The sequence below is a fragment of the Myotis daubentonii genome, chromosome 2, assembly GCF_963259705.1.
Source record: "Myotis daubentonii chromosome 2, mMyoDau2.1, whole genome shotgun sequence".
Lineage (NCBI taxonomy): Eukaryota > Metazoa > Chordata > Mammalia > Chiroptera > Vespertilionidae > Myotis > Myotis daubentonii.
Window position 1 is genome coordinate 198,407,181 of NC_081841.1, and position 16,861 is coordinate 198,424,041.

The 16,861-nt window shown below is 36.6% G+C and overlaps 1 protein-coding gene across 1 annotated transcript in view; it reads right to left on the bottom strand.

Annotated features, from left to right (window-relative positions):
• ADAM32 (ADAM metallopeptidase domain 32) overlaps positions 1–16,861 on the bottom strand; it is a 99,509-nt gene that overhangs the window by 23,541 nt on the left and 59,107 nt on the right. Inside the window, exons 14-17 of the mRNA XM_059685345.1 lie at positions 11,789–11,984; positions 6,511–6,616; positions 4,668–4,851; positions 2,422–2,505 (exon numbers count right to left, since the gene is read on the bottom strand). Of these exons, the coding sequence (XP_059541328.1) occupies positions 2,422–2,505; positions 4,668–4,851; positions 6,511–6,616; positions 11,789–11,984 (570 nt within the window). The remainder of the gene's footprint in view (positions 1–2,421; positions 2,506–4,667; positions 4,852–6,510; positions 6,617–11,788; positions 11,985–16,861) is intronic.

Genomic DNA, 16,861 nt, shown 5'->3' on the forward strand with positions numbered 1-16,861 from the left:
CTACAATATGCCAGCCTTAGCTGGTTCAGCTCAGTCGGTCTGAGGACTGAAGGGTCCTGGGTTCGATTCCAGTCAAGGGCACATGCCCAGGTTGTGGGCTCGATCCCCAGTAAGGGGTGTGCAAGAGGCAGTCAATCATGATTCTTTCTCATTGTTGATGTTTCTATTTCTCCCTCTCCCTCTCTGAAAACAATAAAAATGTTTTTTTAAAAAGAAACTACATTATGATGATGATGATGAAGATCAACATAAGTTGATGAACAAGAATAGATCCAGAGATAAATGGGGGGGCAGGGGGTAGAAAGCAACCAAAGGACTTGTATGCATGCATATTAGCATAACCAATGGACACAGACTCTGGTGGGAATAGGGGGGCAGGGTCAATCGGGGAAAAAGGAGACATATGTAAAACTTTAGACAATAAAATCAATCAATCAATCAATCAATCAATAGATTTTTAAAAACTACAATATGCAGGAGGTCATATATAATAAAAATATTTTGATTGCCTTTGTCCCTTTCTAATTTGGGCAAGACAATTTGCCTTCTTCATCTTTTGATGTCAGAAGAACTTCCTCTTGGAATATAAGCTTTCTCCAAAGTTTTTCTCCTCTACACCTACTTTATAAACCTTAGAAGTTTTTGAAAGTATCCTGAAAAGCCTATTGAAAGTAAGAAGAGGAGCTAAAGATACGAATTCTTACCACATAATAAAAAATTCCCCCAGGTATGCTTCAATTCAGTTACATTTATGAGTAAGAATTAGTTTCTGGCCTTTGCCTCCAAATGATGGACTCCTATAATTAGACTTCAGAGTTCTGCATGTGACAAAAGTTGCAATCCTTTGATTCTCCTCATTAAAGTACATTATACACATTTTGAACCTCTCTCTATTTGCCTTCAAGCTTTCATGCTTCTCTCTTTATGTAATCTTGGAACAGTTTAATAGGATATCTATTCTGAGAAGATAACTTTCATCTTTCATGTACTAGAAAAGTTCAATATTGAATATCATGTTTAACCATGTTGTATTTGCAAAAAAAAAAGACAACAAAAGGAGTTTAGTAAATGTTTAGAGCTTTTGTACAGGATTGAAGTTAACTTTCAATTAGCTTAATATGGACTGTTTTATCTATAAGACTAGAGGCCCAGTGCACAAATTCATGCAGTTGGGGGGGGGGGCCCTCAGGGTGGCCTGGGGAGATCGGGCCCCAGCTCGCGCCCCCAGTCTTGCAGCCCCAGTTTGCACCCCCCAGCTCACAGCCCCAAAGCCCCGCCTGGCACCTGCCTTGGCCTGGCGCCACCCCCTCACCTGCTCCACCATCCCACCTGTGAGGCAATTGATCAGGTCTGGCCCCCCTGCCTGGCTCCCTTAGTGCTTGGGAGCTGGGCAATGGCTCCGCCTCCCACCACCACCACTGATCAGCCTGCAGCCCATCCCCCCGGCCAGCCCCACCCCTCATCACCCTCCCACCCCAATAGGGGGCAGGGTCATCTTGCCAACCACCCATAGCCCCTCCCCCAGGCCACTGGCCCCCAATTGGCCCCCAACCCCAATCAGTGGTGGGGTATGCCAGCCAATCACCCACAGGCCCTCCCCTCAGCCGGCCAGGCCCTGATCGGGTCCCAATAGGGGTGGGCCAGCCAGCCAACCTCCCACCATCTCCTCCTCCCAACAGGCCCAGCCCTGATCTGCCCCAATTGGGGCTGGCCTGGCTGGACCCCACCTGTGCATGAATTTGTGCACTGGACCTCTAGTCCTTATATAAGACAAAACAGACTTTCATCCAAATAGTAAAAAGACAAAACAAAGGTCATTATATAATGATAAAGGGCCAACACTTTTAAAAGACATAACAATCATAATATACACACTCAACTCTGGAGCACCTAATATATTAAGCAAATACTAACAGGTCTGAAAGAAGAAATTGAGAGCAATACAATAAAATACACTTCAATACACCACTTTCAACAATAGATATATAACCAGACAAAAAATCACAAGGAAATGTGGTGATGAGACTAATTGAACTAGGTATGGAACTAAACCCAGATAAGGCCCCCTGGATATGTGACTGAATCCAGTTAGGACCTCTGTATTAACTTCTAAAATTCTGGTGGGCTCGTGCAGAAAACTACTTCTCTTCTGGCTGCCCAAGACAAGCCTGTAAGTTTTCTTGGTGATTAAACCTGCCACCTACCAATTGGAATGGTCTGCCTTTTTCTTCAGTCTCTCCCTGCCTTCCACATAGGGGTCCAGTTTCAGGTTATACACATAAAGCTCTGCAGGAGGTTGCAACCCAACACTAGCATGTAGTAGGAACCCAATAAATGTTGAATAAATGAATGAGTGATACTGAAAAGTGCCCAAGATTAATGTGATTTGGGGGAACATATATTAATCACATGCTTACTTACTCCATGTCCACTGCACTTTGCTGAACAATTAAGGGACTCCTTCTTAAGAAACCTTGATTCTACACATTGACGATTTATACAAACCTAATGAAAAAAAAATTTCCAAGTCAAAGAATTTCAGCTATCTTCACATTTTAATCATTAATTTTATAACATAAGGTCATAACCATTCACTGCAACAAATATCCATTTAAGTAGTTTTTGCTATACCCCACAAATTTTTATGTTTCATTTTCATTTAATTCAAAATAATTTTCAATTTCTCTTGAGATTCCTCCTTTTAGAATGCGTTGCTTAATCTCCAAGTATTGTGAGATTTTTCCGGTAACTCCAATGTAAACTATACACTTTGGGTGATAGTGATATGTCAGTGTAGGTTCATCAATTGTAACAAATGTACCAACAATGTTTTATTATATAGGACTTATTGCATCATTAAAGGTTACCTGGTAAAATTTGTTTTCAGACATTATCACTAAGAAAAAGTGTCCATGTTATGGAAAAGATTCTATTCTTACTAAATTGCCAACTGAATAATATCAAATCATCTGCTGATTTATTTTTTTCCTTTTAGAAACATTTTTATTTTTAAAAAATAATTTCACAAATCATTTTGTAGCTCTATTCTGCAAAGGGAATTATGATAACATTTTAATTCTTTAACTTATTTTTATTGTTGATACTCATTTTAATTCTTATTTTTATTGTTGACACTATTATAGCTATCCCCATCCTCTGACCCCTTCCCTCTGGCCATCACCACACGCTGTTGTCTGAATCTATGGGTTATGCATTTATGTTCTTTGGCTAATCCCTTTACCTTCTTTCATCCAGTCCCCCTTCCCCCCTCTCACAGCTGTCAGTCTGTTCCATGTATCCATATCTCTGTTTCTATTTTGTTCACATAGATTCCACATATAAGTGAGATCATATGGTATGGGCACTTGGACTGTTTCCAAATCTTATCTATTATAAACTGCACTGCTATGAACATAGGGGTGCATATATTCCTTCTGATTGGTGTCTCTGGCTTCTTAGGATATATTCCTAGAAGTGGGATCACCGAATCAAATGGTAGTTTCATTTTCAATTTTCTGAGTTGCAGAAGTATAATGATAAAATCTGGACTCCCTCCCCCCTTCATAGGGCGCACAACCCCATTAGGCACTTTCTATAAGTGCCCATCAGTGTATGAGTGGATAAAAAAAGGTGGTACATTTACATAATAGAATACTATGCAGCTGTAAAACAGAAGGAACTCTTACCTTTGCAACAGCGTGAATGGACCTGGAGGTTATTATTCTAAGTGAAATAAGCCAGTCAAAGAAAGATGAATACCACGTGCTCTCACTTACATGTGGAATCTAATGAAAAAAATAAACTGACGAACAAAATAAAAGCAGAAGCATGGAGACTTAATTTTACTTTTACGTGTTTTGGCTCCATGGCCTAAATATGTCTGCTGAACCCCCAGGCATAGCCCTCCTTTGAGGAGGCCATCGTGGCTCCTAGGCATGAAGAAGCAGCCGGCAAAGATCTGGTCAGGAATAAAATGGAACTTTGCAGTAAATTTATTCCCTCTATGTTTTCTCCATATTTGTGTCAGCCTCAGAAATAATGACTTATAATAACAATAAATAATAATAGCCAACCTGTATTTAACTCTTACAATGTGTTGAACATTGAGCTAATCACTTTATACTATTATCTAATTTCATCTTCTCATTAACCCCACAGAGTAAAAGCTATTATTATCCCCACTTTACATATAATTGTGGTATCTCACACTGGTTAGGTGACTAGCAAAATGTCAAAACATAAGAGGTGAATAGTTGATTCTATGCACTCTGAAAATTAACTTGTGATCTTATCTACTGGGCCACAGAGAGACACATATTACCCAGTTTTACTTTTATTACTTTTCTACATACTACTTTTTACAAGAAGAAAAGTGAATTTCCATGCTAGAGAGTACTTAACTACAATGTATTTCCAAGATCTCTCCCCTCCCCACTCTAGTCCTAAAATAGTTGGTAGTTTCCTTGTTCACAACATTGAAATTCTGAAAAGGATCAAACTGTTCCATTTCCCTCTTAATATCTGGAGCCTTACTGGAGCTTATTTTCTCTTTCTCTGAATACTTAAGTTTATATAGCACTACAAATGAATTTAAAATTTGATACTGAAAATACGTGTTAAAGAAATAAATTTAATTTAACTTTAAAAATAAATTTTAAATCACTTACTCTCTCAGAATCACATTCAGAGCCATCATTGACCACCAGTGGATCTACACTTGAGCCATGAAGACTGTAGTCTAAAGTTATACATATAACATTTCGTACATAAGCATAAAGCACAGCAACATTTTTTTGAATGTAAGGAGTTAGAGTAGGGTAGGTACAAATTAACCTTCCACATATAAGATTCCTACAAATATAATAAAATTATATTATTATTACAGATTAGGCATTTATTGAAAATGCTTCAGATTTGCTTTATAAGAAAAAAATTTAAAAACACATGGTTCATAATATATGGCAATATGTCTAGGGAAAATGTAATGCTTTATCACTAACATTTGAAGTAAAAAAGTATAAAGCTGCTGATACAAGATTATCTTTCAATGCTACTTATGGTCTTTTATTCACTGTGCAGATTTATATCTTATTGTCAAATCATCAATTCATGCAAGCACTTTATAGGATCTAATGGTAAACAAATTAGACCCATACCCTTATCATCTAATACTAAATGTGATGTTTTGTTGAGTTGTTCACTTGAAACCTGAATGGTTTGGTGGACCAATTTCATCCCAATAAATTCACTTTTTAAAAAGGGTAATTGTTTTTCTAAAAAAAAAGTTCTACAAATGAAATAAACAAATTCTTACAGATATTTAAGATGAGGACACATTGTAATTTAGCAGTCAGGAAAACTTCAAAGAGAACAGGCCATCTGAGTCAAAGCTTACAAGTTAGTAGGATTTTAACAGAGTAAGGCATTTCTAAACAAAAGTAAAAGCATAAGCAAATCAAGGAAATATAAAACTACATGATATATTTACCTGCCTACAAATTCCATGAGCACAAGGGTCATGTGTCATTTCTAACTAGTATCTAGCCCAGTGTCCAGCACATAGGTTATTCATAAATGTTTATTAAAACAAATTCATGACCAATATATCAAAGATCTGGCTCTTCAGATACAGGAAAAGATTAACTTTATTTTATTAATGTATCTCTACTGTTGAAATACAAATGTCCCCCTTTTCCCCCATTGAACCTTTCCACCTTGCACCCCCACCCCACCCCCACCCCCAAGGCCTTCACCGCACTACTGTCTATATGTTCAGGGGTTATACATATATATATATGCATATACATGATCTCATCATACATAGGATCTAATGAACAAAATAAACTGATGAACAAAATAGATCCAGATACACAGAAGCATGGAACAGATTGACGAATCTCAGATGGAAGAGGGGTTGGGTGGGTGGGAAGAGATTAACCAAAAAATGAACTTCATTTTAAAGACACTGGGCAGTCTTCAGCTTGGGCAAGCAATCAAATGAATGAGAACAGTATTTTTATAAAGAAAAATGAGCAGGTTCAGAAAGGAAAGGTGCAACAGACATTATTAGTTTCAGCTACTATTGGATTTAGGAGCCTAATGGTCATCTACATGTGCTTACAACTAGATGTACATTTAAGCCTGTAGCACAAGAAAGATGTCAGAGCAAAGATTTTGATCTGAGATTCACTCCCATACACATTTCATACTTGGAACCACTGGCATGAATAACACATAGGAAGAAAAACTAGTCCTGGCCAGTGTGGCTCAGTTGGTTAGAGCATCATCCTATACACAAAAAGGCTGTGGGTTCGACTCCTGATCAGGGCACATTCCCAGTTTGTGGGTTCAATCCCCAATCGAGGCACGTATGGAGGCAACTGATCAATGTTTCTTTCTCACATCAATGTTTAGCTCCCTCTTCCTCTCTCTCCCAAAAATCAATTAAAAAAACAACCTAAAGATAGAATCTTATAGAACAATATTATATTTAGTATTTGCATAGCATACCTCCATTGGCAGAATTTATATTGGCCTCTTTCCTTACCGCAGTTCCCAAACCTATCAAGTTGAGATTGTATTTCTTCATAGCAGGCAAATGGAGCATTTTTTGAACCTGTCAAAGTTTAAAATGTATTTGGATTAAAACTCCCTTTCTTTTTCATCTTCTTCATTGCCTCAGATATTATATCTCCTTTTCCTTTATTATTTAATTAAAAAATGTTCCCAATGAGGTTGTTGAAAAATAGAAAAATTAAAGTGAAAGGACAATGGTCATGTTATTCCTCCTTTCACTTCATTTTCTGTTCTTTTCATCACAAAAGATATGAGGCGTAAGAGGAATCACAGAAGTGTAAATTATGAGAGGGCTCTGTGAAAGAGAGCAATAAAAAGATAACACAAGAAAATTATACTTGTTCTCCTAGATTCTGAGTAGGAACTCATAAAAAGCCAGGTCTATAATGTAATCTCATTAAATAAACCTCATTGTATCTTCAAGAAGTCTTTTAAAAAGGACCAAAATTGCCAATCTTTATATATAACTATTTTTTACTTTGTTACTATATTAGTTTTTTATTGCTTTGCAAAAGACTACCAAAATATTGGCAGCTTACACCCTCTTATAATGTCAGTTTTTAGAAGTCAGAAGTCCAGCAAGGCAGAAGTGATCTCTCTACCCAGGGAGAAGTTATTGGCTGAGGCTGAAGTCTTCCTGTGAGCTCACAGATTGGTGGAATTCAGGGAAGGCGGGGGGGGGGGTGCGGGGGGGTGCAGTCATAGCTTCATTTTCTTACCATCTGCCAAGGATTGATCTTGGCTCCTAGGAATTGCCCCCATGTCCTAGTCACATGGCCCTTCAAAACATGGCAGCTTAGCCCAGCCAGCATTGCTCAGTGGTTGAGCATCAACCTATGAACCAGGAGTTCATGGTTCAATTCCCAGTCAGGGCACATGCCCAGGTAGTGGTCTCGATGCCCAGTGTGGGGCATACAGGAGGCATCTGATCAATTATTCTCTCTCATCATTGATGTTTCTATCTCTCTCTCTCTCTCTCTCTCTCTCTCTCTCTACCTTTCCCTTCCTCTTTGAAATCAATTAAAAAATATATAACACAACCATGGGAGCTTATTTATTCTAAGCCAGCAAGAGAATCTTTCTGACATCTCCCATCTTTTAAGGACTCACATAATTAGGTCAGACCCACTCACAATGATCTCAATTCATTCAAAGTTAACTGATGGTGGACCTTAAGCACACCTTCAAAATTCCTTTCTCACTATATAACCTAATCACAAGAAAGATAGCCCATCATATGTTCACTGGTTCCGCCCAAACTCAAACGGCACTATCCAAAGCATGTACAACAGGAGAGTTGGGGGGCCATTTCAGAATTCTGCACAGCCCAGTTACCTACTCTAACATGAGTCTCACTAAGCCTAACTGCTTCATCCACAAAAGCAGATAATAGTATCTACCTCAGTAGGTTGTTATGAGAATTAAGATGATGTTTATTTAGTCACTGTTAGTTCTCAACTATTCCTTCTCCACATTTTTAAGATCAAGAAGGTTTACCTGCCCCTTCCATGATTTACATTTTCCCCACTATTTTTTTAAAATTTTTTATCTTCTAATTCAATATCTTTCCACCATTTTTAAATATTGGTCCATTGTCTATATACCATAAAGACAGGCAATGTTATTTTTTAGAATTCACAATCTCTATATATAAAAGCCTAAGCGTCCATTACGATGGAACCACTGGTTGCTTTGACGCGCACTGAGCAGGCAGGCAGGTGAGCGGTTAGGAGCAAATGGCCCTGGATTGCGACAGGGATGTCCAAGGGGTCCTGGATTGTGAGAGGGTGCAGGCCAGGCTGAGGGACTCCCTCCCCCATGCACAAATTTCATGCACCAGGCCTCTATTGTTTAATAAGTTCAATTCTGACTTTGAGATACGAGGTTAGGAATGCCAATGCAGGAATTGTTCAACATCATGATAATATCCAGGGAAATTCAGAAACTGGATAATTCAGCCCAGTTTGGAGAGAGACTATACAAGAATATGTTAGTCACAGAGAAGTCAATTAATTCCATTAAAAGTGATATTTTTCATCTGGTCCAATTCTTATTAGTCCATCTATTGCATCTAAAGGTACCAATGAGCCATATTATTAACTTCCCCCTTGAACGCTTCTTATTAGTTAAAGACTTTCTCTCAGATCAGTCTGGGTTTTCCAGGATGAGATGAAAACACTAACAGGGCAGCACTTTGCAAATGTGAAATCACATGTCAAATATTCCCTTAAGTGCACCATACTGACCAAGTCTACTGAGTAAAAAATTTGCCCTCTGATATTCCAAATAATATAATTAGATTCCCTTATCCTATTATCAAAGAATATGAGGTACAATAAAATACTGAACATAACCTAATATCTGATTCACCTCATCTCATGACTAACAGGCATTTACAATTGAACATATCCTAAAACCAAATTCAGTTTTACCCCTAGACTTCCTTGTTTCAGTTTATGGAACCATTTAGTAAACCAGATATTCAGGCTAACACTTAGGGATCATCCTTGACTTACTTTATCCCTCATTTCCTGCCTCCACTATGTAATCCAACTCTTATTGACATTAACTCCTAAATACAGCCTGAGCATGGCCACTTCTCTCTCACCTTCTCCATGGCAATCAAAGGTACAAACTTCATTATAAGAGGACTAAATTCTGAAAATCTAATGTATAGCATTAGGTGTATTATATACTATCTTACATACTTGAAGATTGCTAAGAGATTAATCTTGAATATTCTCACCACACAAAAAAAGGATTGGTAATTATGTGACATGATGGAAGTATTAGCTAAATGTTATTGTGCTAATCACTTTACAATATCTGAGAATCAAATAAACACATTGTACAACTAAACTTATATAATGTTGTATGTCAATTATATCTCAATAAAGGTGGGGGGGTAAGGAAGACTTAAACGTTAAGACTTGAAACAATAAAACTCCTAAAAGAAAACATAAGAAAAAAACTCTTGGACAGCAATAATTTTTTGCATATGATACAAAAGCACAAGCAACAAAAGCAAAAATAGACAAGTGGGGCTGCATTAAACTAAAAAAATTTCTCAGCAAAGGAAAGAATCAACACAGGGAAAAGAAAACATAGCATAAGAGGTAGCAAAATCTCAAACAATATGCCGAAGCAATTTCTTCACTCATACAGCTCCTAGGGCAATGGAAACTAAAGAGGAAATAAAAAAATGGGACTACATCAAAATAAAAAGCTTTTGCACAGTAAAAGAAACCATCAACAAAACAACAAGAAAGCCCACTGCATAGGAGAACATATTTGCCAATGTTATCACCAATAAGGGTTTAATCTCAAACATTTACAGGGAACTCATACAACTTAACAAAAGGAAGATAAACAGTCCAATCAAAAAATGGGCAATGGACCTAAATAGATACTTTTCAAAAGAAGACATAAGGAAGGCCAAAAGACATATGAAAACATGCTCAAAGTAACTAATCATCCAAGAGATGCAAATCAAAACAATGTGGTACCATCTCACACCTGTCAGAATGGCTATCATCAACAAATCAACAAATGACAAATGCTGGCGAGGATGCAGAGAAAAAGGAACCTCACGCACTGCTGGTGGGAATGCAGACTGGTACAGCCACTGTGGAGAACAGTATGGAGTTTCCTCAAAAAACTAAAAATGGAACTCCCATTTGACTCAGTGATCCCACTTCTGGAAATATATCCCAACAAACTAGAAACACCAATCAGAAAGGATATATGCACCCCTATGTTCATAGAAGCACAATTCACCATAGCTAAGATTTGGAAACTGCCTAAGTGCCTAGCAGATGAGTGGATTAAAAACCGTGGTACATCTACACAATGGAATACTATGCTGTGGTAAAAAAAAAAAAAAAAAAAAAAGAAGGAATGCTTACCATTTGCAACAGCATGGATGGACCTGGAGAGCATTATGCTAAGTGAAATAAGCCAGTCAGAGAAAGATAAATACCACATGATCTCACTCATTTATGGAATATAATGAACAACATAAACTGATAAATAAAAACAGATCTAGAGACAGAGAAGCATCGATCAGACCGTCAAACCTCAGAGGGACGGTATGGGAGGATGGGCATAAGGGGGAGAGATCAACCAAAGGACTTGTATGCATGCATATAAGCCTAAGCAAGGGACATAGACACCATGGGGGTGAGGGCATGAGTTGGGAGGTAATGGGGCAATAAGGACACATATGTAATACCTTAATCAATAAAAAAAAAGAAAAGAAAACATAGCATAAGAGAAAATATTTACAAATCATGTATCTCTAAAATATATGTTACTCATACAATTCAATAGCAAAAACAAATAATGGGATTTTAAAATAGCAAAGGACTTGAAGAGACATTTCTCAAAGGAAGACAATGTGGTCATCAGATATATGAAAAGGTGCTCAACATCACTAATCATCAGGAACACGCAAATCAAAAGCACAACTCACACATTTTAGGATAACTATTTTTTTAAAAAAAGATTATTGTTGCCCTAGCTGCTTTGGCTCAGTGGATAGAGTGTCAGCCTGTGGACTGAAGGGTCCCAGGTTCGATTCCAGCCAAGGGCACATTCCTGGGTTGCAGGCTCCGTCCCCAGTGGGGGGCGTGCAGGAGGCAGCCAATCAATGATTCTCTCTCATTATTGATGTTTCTATCTCTCCTTCTCTCTTCCTCTCTGAAATCAATAAAGAAATATATTTTTTTAAAAAAAGATTATTGTTAGCAAGGATGTAGCGAGAAGTAAAGTTTTTTTTACTGTTCATGGGAATGAAATTGGTACAGCTCTTATGGAAAACAACATATAGACTCCTCAAAAATTAAAAACGTTACGACCTTACGACCCAGCAATCTCATTTATATGAATACATATATATATTCTGTGAGCAGTACTTAACATAATGTATAAAAATTATAGCAACTTTTTCACAATATATAGGAAATATCAAAACATCAAATCATATACCATAAATATATGCATTTTGTCAATTATACCTTAATAAAATTTAAAAAAATAAAAATATACCAAAAATATATATACATGTTAAACAATAAATAATTTAAATTTATATGTATTTATATATAACATATATAATCATATAAAATATAAATTATATGTGACTGCCCATTATCTTGGTAATGTTAATAAAATATTGAAGATCAACTGTTTAGATGTTGCAAAACCATATTACCTTTTCCAAATAAGGATTCACAACGTGCATCAAGATCATGGCAGTCTCCATTATAACAAATATATTTAGTTTTACATGAATGTCCATTGATTATCATGATATCAGGGGGACAGGCTGATGAGGATCCATTACAAAATTCAGGAAGATCACACTCAGGATGCACACTGGGCCTACACGGCAAACCTGCTTGTTGAATCTAGTGGAAATTAAAATATAAAAAAATAAAGCATTATATATAAGATTGTTATTAATATTTACTTCAAAATTGTGTTACTCTCATTTATAGGCTGATGATCTATTTATTCATTAATGTCTCTTAATATCTTCTATGTAAAGTATGTTTTTAAATAAAACAAGAGATAAAACATATACACAAGGAAAAGTGTAACACAAGTATGGTGTGATGAGAGGCAAGATTTTGTTGTGTTTCAGTGCAAGGGAGGAAATATCACTTTTAGCTTGTGATATCACTTTTTCCTTTGGGGTGAAAATCCTGTAATTTAGACAATTTCCAAATAAAATATACTTATTCAAGCCAGTCTATAAATATGGGATATCTGTAAATGCAATCTTTCTCCTGAATTATCCTATAAACAACTTTCACCTATAGAATTCAAAAAATTCATACAAAGAATCTTAAATGGGCATCTATCTCATACTTTTTTAAAAAATATTTTTTATTGATTTCAGAGAAGAAGGGAGAGGGATAGAGAGGTAGAAACATCAATGATGAGAGAGAACCATTGATCAGTTGCCTCCTGCATGCCCCACACTGGCGATCAAGCCCAAAACCCCCACATGTGCCCTGTCCAGGAATCGAACCTTGACCTCCTGGTTCATAGGTCAACACTCAACCACCAAACCATGCCAGCCAGGCCTATCTCATACTTCTTAATTGATGGTTTCCTATGTGAGTAGTAAGTATTCAATAAACTTTTGTGGAATTGAAAAAGAAAAGAAAAGACCAGAGATAAGAATATAGCACATGGTGAGATTCTAGAGAAAAACAACATTAAACTGCTTCAGTGATAAGACAGTCAAGAACACAGAACCCATGCTAGTAGTTCAATAAAGGGAATCTCATATAATGAATCTGTTGCAAACACATGGAAAGAACTAAAAAGGAAAACGTGGGGCAGGAGCCAACACCTTTACATATGACTTAAATTGTGATATTTAAGACAAATGGTCTTTGAATAATTAGTTCATAATTTAAATTTTGAGCTAACACAGCATTTGAAAATTACTTCTAGTGAGTTTCATTATTTATACATTTATGGGAAACTATTGTGTCTTTCAATTACATACCCACGGATACCTAACTATGAGCAGTAACATTTTTTATTTGTAAAATATAAATGTTGGATAAAGTGAATGGAAATAAACCCTTTTAAAGGAGATTTTTCTATATTGAAGAATTCTATAATAGCTCTCAATCAAGGCTTAAAAACATCATCATCAAATTAGGGAGGATAATGGCGTTAGAAAGAGGCCTCAACATCCCACTAAAATTCACAAAATAAGAAACCTGACTCTGAATTAAGTATCTTTTTTTTTTTTTGAAAGGTCATTTATTTGACTTACAGCTATAGGTCTATGTGTTCTAAAGAAATCCAGACAGAGAAGACTCCCAAGCGCATTTTACAAAACCAGCATTATCCTAATTCCAAAACCAGATAAAGATACTACAAAGAAAGAAAATTACAGGCCAATATCCCTGATGAACATAGATGCTGAAATCATCAACAAGACCATGTCAAACAGGCGTGGTGAAAGTGGGCATCCCTTTGTTCCTGTTCTTAGGTGAAATGGTTTTAGTTTTTGCCCATTGAGTATGATGATGGCTATAGGTTTGTCATATAAGGCTTTTATTCTGTTGAAATATGATCCATCTATTCCCATTTTGCTGAGGGTTTTCATCAAGAAAGGGTGTTGGTTTTGTCAAATACTTTTTCTGCATCAATTGGTATGACTATATGATTTTTATCTCTCAATTTGCTTATGTGATGTATCACGTTTATTGATTTGCAGTTATTATACCAGCCTTGCATCCCCGGAATAAGTCCTACTTGGTCATAGTGTATGATCTTTCTGATGTAATGTTGGATCCAATTGGCTAGAATTTCCTTGAGGATTTTGGGCATCCATGTTCATGAGGGATATTGGCCTATAATTCTCTTTGTGTTGTCTTTATCTGGTCTTGGTATTAGGGTAATGTTGGCTTTATAGAATGAGTCTGGAAGAGTTCCTTCCTCTTGAATTTTTTGGAGTAGTCTGAGGATAGGTTTTAGTTCTTCTTTGAATGTTTGGTAAAACTCCCCTGTGAAGCTGTCTAGCCCTGGGCTTTTGTTTGCTGGAAGCTTTTTGATGACGGCTTTAATTTCCCATATAGCTATCACCCTATTGAGATTTTTTTAGATTCTTCCTGATTGAGTTTTGGAAGGTTGCATTTTTCTAAAAATATGTCCATTTCCTCTAGGTTGTCTAGTTTGTTGAAATAGAGTTGTTCATAAATTTTTTTTTTATAATTCTTTGTATTTCTGTGGGGTCTGTTGTTATTTCGCCTCTTTCATTTCTAATTTTGTTTATTTAGGTCCTCTCTGTTTGCTTCTTGGTGAGCATGGCTAGATGATCATCAATCTTATCTATCCTTTCAAAGAACCAGCTCTAGGTTTCATTTATTTTTTGGAGGGAGGGGGAGAGGGGTCTGTATGTCATTTATTTCTGCTCTGATCTTTATTATCTCCTTCCTTCTGCTCACTCTGGGCTTTTTTTTGTTGCTCTCTTTTTAACTCTTTGAGTTGTAGCATCAGATAATTTATTATCATTTTTTCTTGTTTTTTGAGGTAGGCCTATAGAGCTATAAACTTCCCTCTCAGGACTGCTTTCACTGTGTCCCATAGATTTTGGATTGTTGTGTTTTCATTGTCATTAGTTTCCAGGATGCTTTTAATATCTTTTATGATATCTTTGATGATCCAATCATTGTTTAACAGCATGCTATTCAGCTTCCAAGTGTTTAAATTATTTTATTGTTTTTATTATAGTTTATTTCTAATATTATGCCATTGTGGTCTGAGAAGATGCTTGATATGATTTCAATCTTCTTAAATTTGGAGAGACGTTGCCTGTGACACAACATACAGTCTATCTTTGAAAATGTCCCATGTGCACTTGAGAAGAATGTATATTCTGTGGCTTTGGGGTGAAATGTTCTGAAGATGTCAATTAATTCCATCTGATCTAGTGAGTCATTTAGGATTGCTGTTTCTTTGCTAATTTTTTGTCTAGAGCAGTGGTCGGCAAACTGCGGCTCGCAAGGCACATGCAGCTCTTTGGCTCCTGGTGAAAGAAATAGACTTACAAGTCCAGGAAGCACAGAAAACCCCAAACAAAAGGAATCCAAAGAGGACCATACCAAGACACACCATAATTAAAATGCCAAGAGCAAAAGACAAAGAGAGAATCTTAAAAGCAGCAAGAGAAAAACAGTCAGTTACCTACAAGGGAGTACCCATACAACTCTCAGCTGATTTCTCAACAGAAACTATGCAGGCCAGAAGGGAGTGGCAAGAAATATTCAAAGTGATGAATAGCAAGAACCTACAACCAAGGTTACCTTACCCAGCAAAGCTATCGTTCAGAAGTGAAGGCCAGATAAAGAGTTTCACAGATAAGAAAAAGCTAAAGCAGTTCATCACCACCAAACCAGTATTATATGAAATGCTGAAAGGTATCCTTTAAGAAGAGGAAGAAGAAGAAAAAGGTAAAGATACAAATTATGAACAACAAATACACATCTATCAACAAGTGAATCTAAAAATCAAGTGAATAAATAATCTGATGAACAGAATAAACTGGTAAATATAATAGAATCAGGGGCATAGAAAAGGAGTGGACTGACTATTCTTGGGGGGAAAGGGATGTGGGGGGTGCGGGAAGAGACTGGACAAAAATCATACACCTATGAATGAGGACAGTGGGGGAGGGTAAGGGCAGAGGGTGAGATGGGAACCGGGTGGAGGGGAGCTACAGGGGGGAAAAAAGAGGAACAACTGTAATAATCTGAACAATAAAGATTTAATTTAAAATAAATAAATAAATACATACATACACACATACATACATATATAAATAAAAACTGTAGTACATCTACACAATGGAATACTACGCTGCAGTAAAAAAGAAGGAATTCTTATCATTTGTAACAGCATGGATGGACCTGGAGAGCATTATGCTAAGCGAAATAAGACAGTCAGAGAAAGATACATATCACTTGATCTCACTCATTTGTGGACTATAATGAACAACATAAACTGATGAACAAAAACAGATCCAGAGACAGAAGCATCAATCAGACTGTCAAACCTCAGAGGGAAGGTTGGGGAGGGTGGGGGTAAGACAGGAGAGACCAACCAAAGGACTTGTATGCATGCATATAAGCCTAAGTAAGGGACACAGACACAATGGGGTGAGGGCATGAGTGGGGACATGGGGAGATAATGGGGGCATAAGAACACGCATGTAATACCTTAATCAATAAAGAAAAAAAAATTCGAAAGAAGTAAAACCGTCATTATTTGTAGATGATGACATGATACTGTATATAGAGAACCCTAAAGACTCCATCAAAAAAACAACTAAAACTGATGAATGAATTCAGTAAAGTATCAGAATACAAAATAAATATCCAGAAATCAGTTACATTTTTATACACTAATAATGAATTATCAGAAAGGGAAACTAAAAACAATCTCATTCACAGTTGCTTCAAAAAGAATAAAAGAACAAGGAATAAATTTAACCAAGGATGTAAAAGACCTGTACTCAGAAAATTATAAGACACCTAAGAAGGAAAGTGAAGAAGGTACAAATAAGTGGAAGCATATACCATGTTCATGGATAGGGAGAATTAACATCATTAAAACGTCCATACTCCCCAAAGCATTCTACAGATTCAACACAATACCTTTCAAGATACCAATGTCATATTTCACAGAACTAGAAAAAATATTCCAAAAATTTATATGGAACCACAAAAGACCCCAAAAAGCAACAGTGATCTTGAGAAAG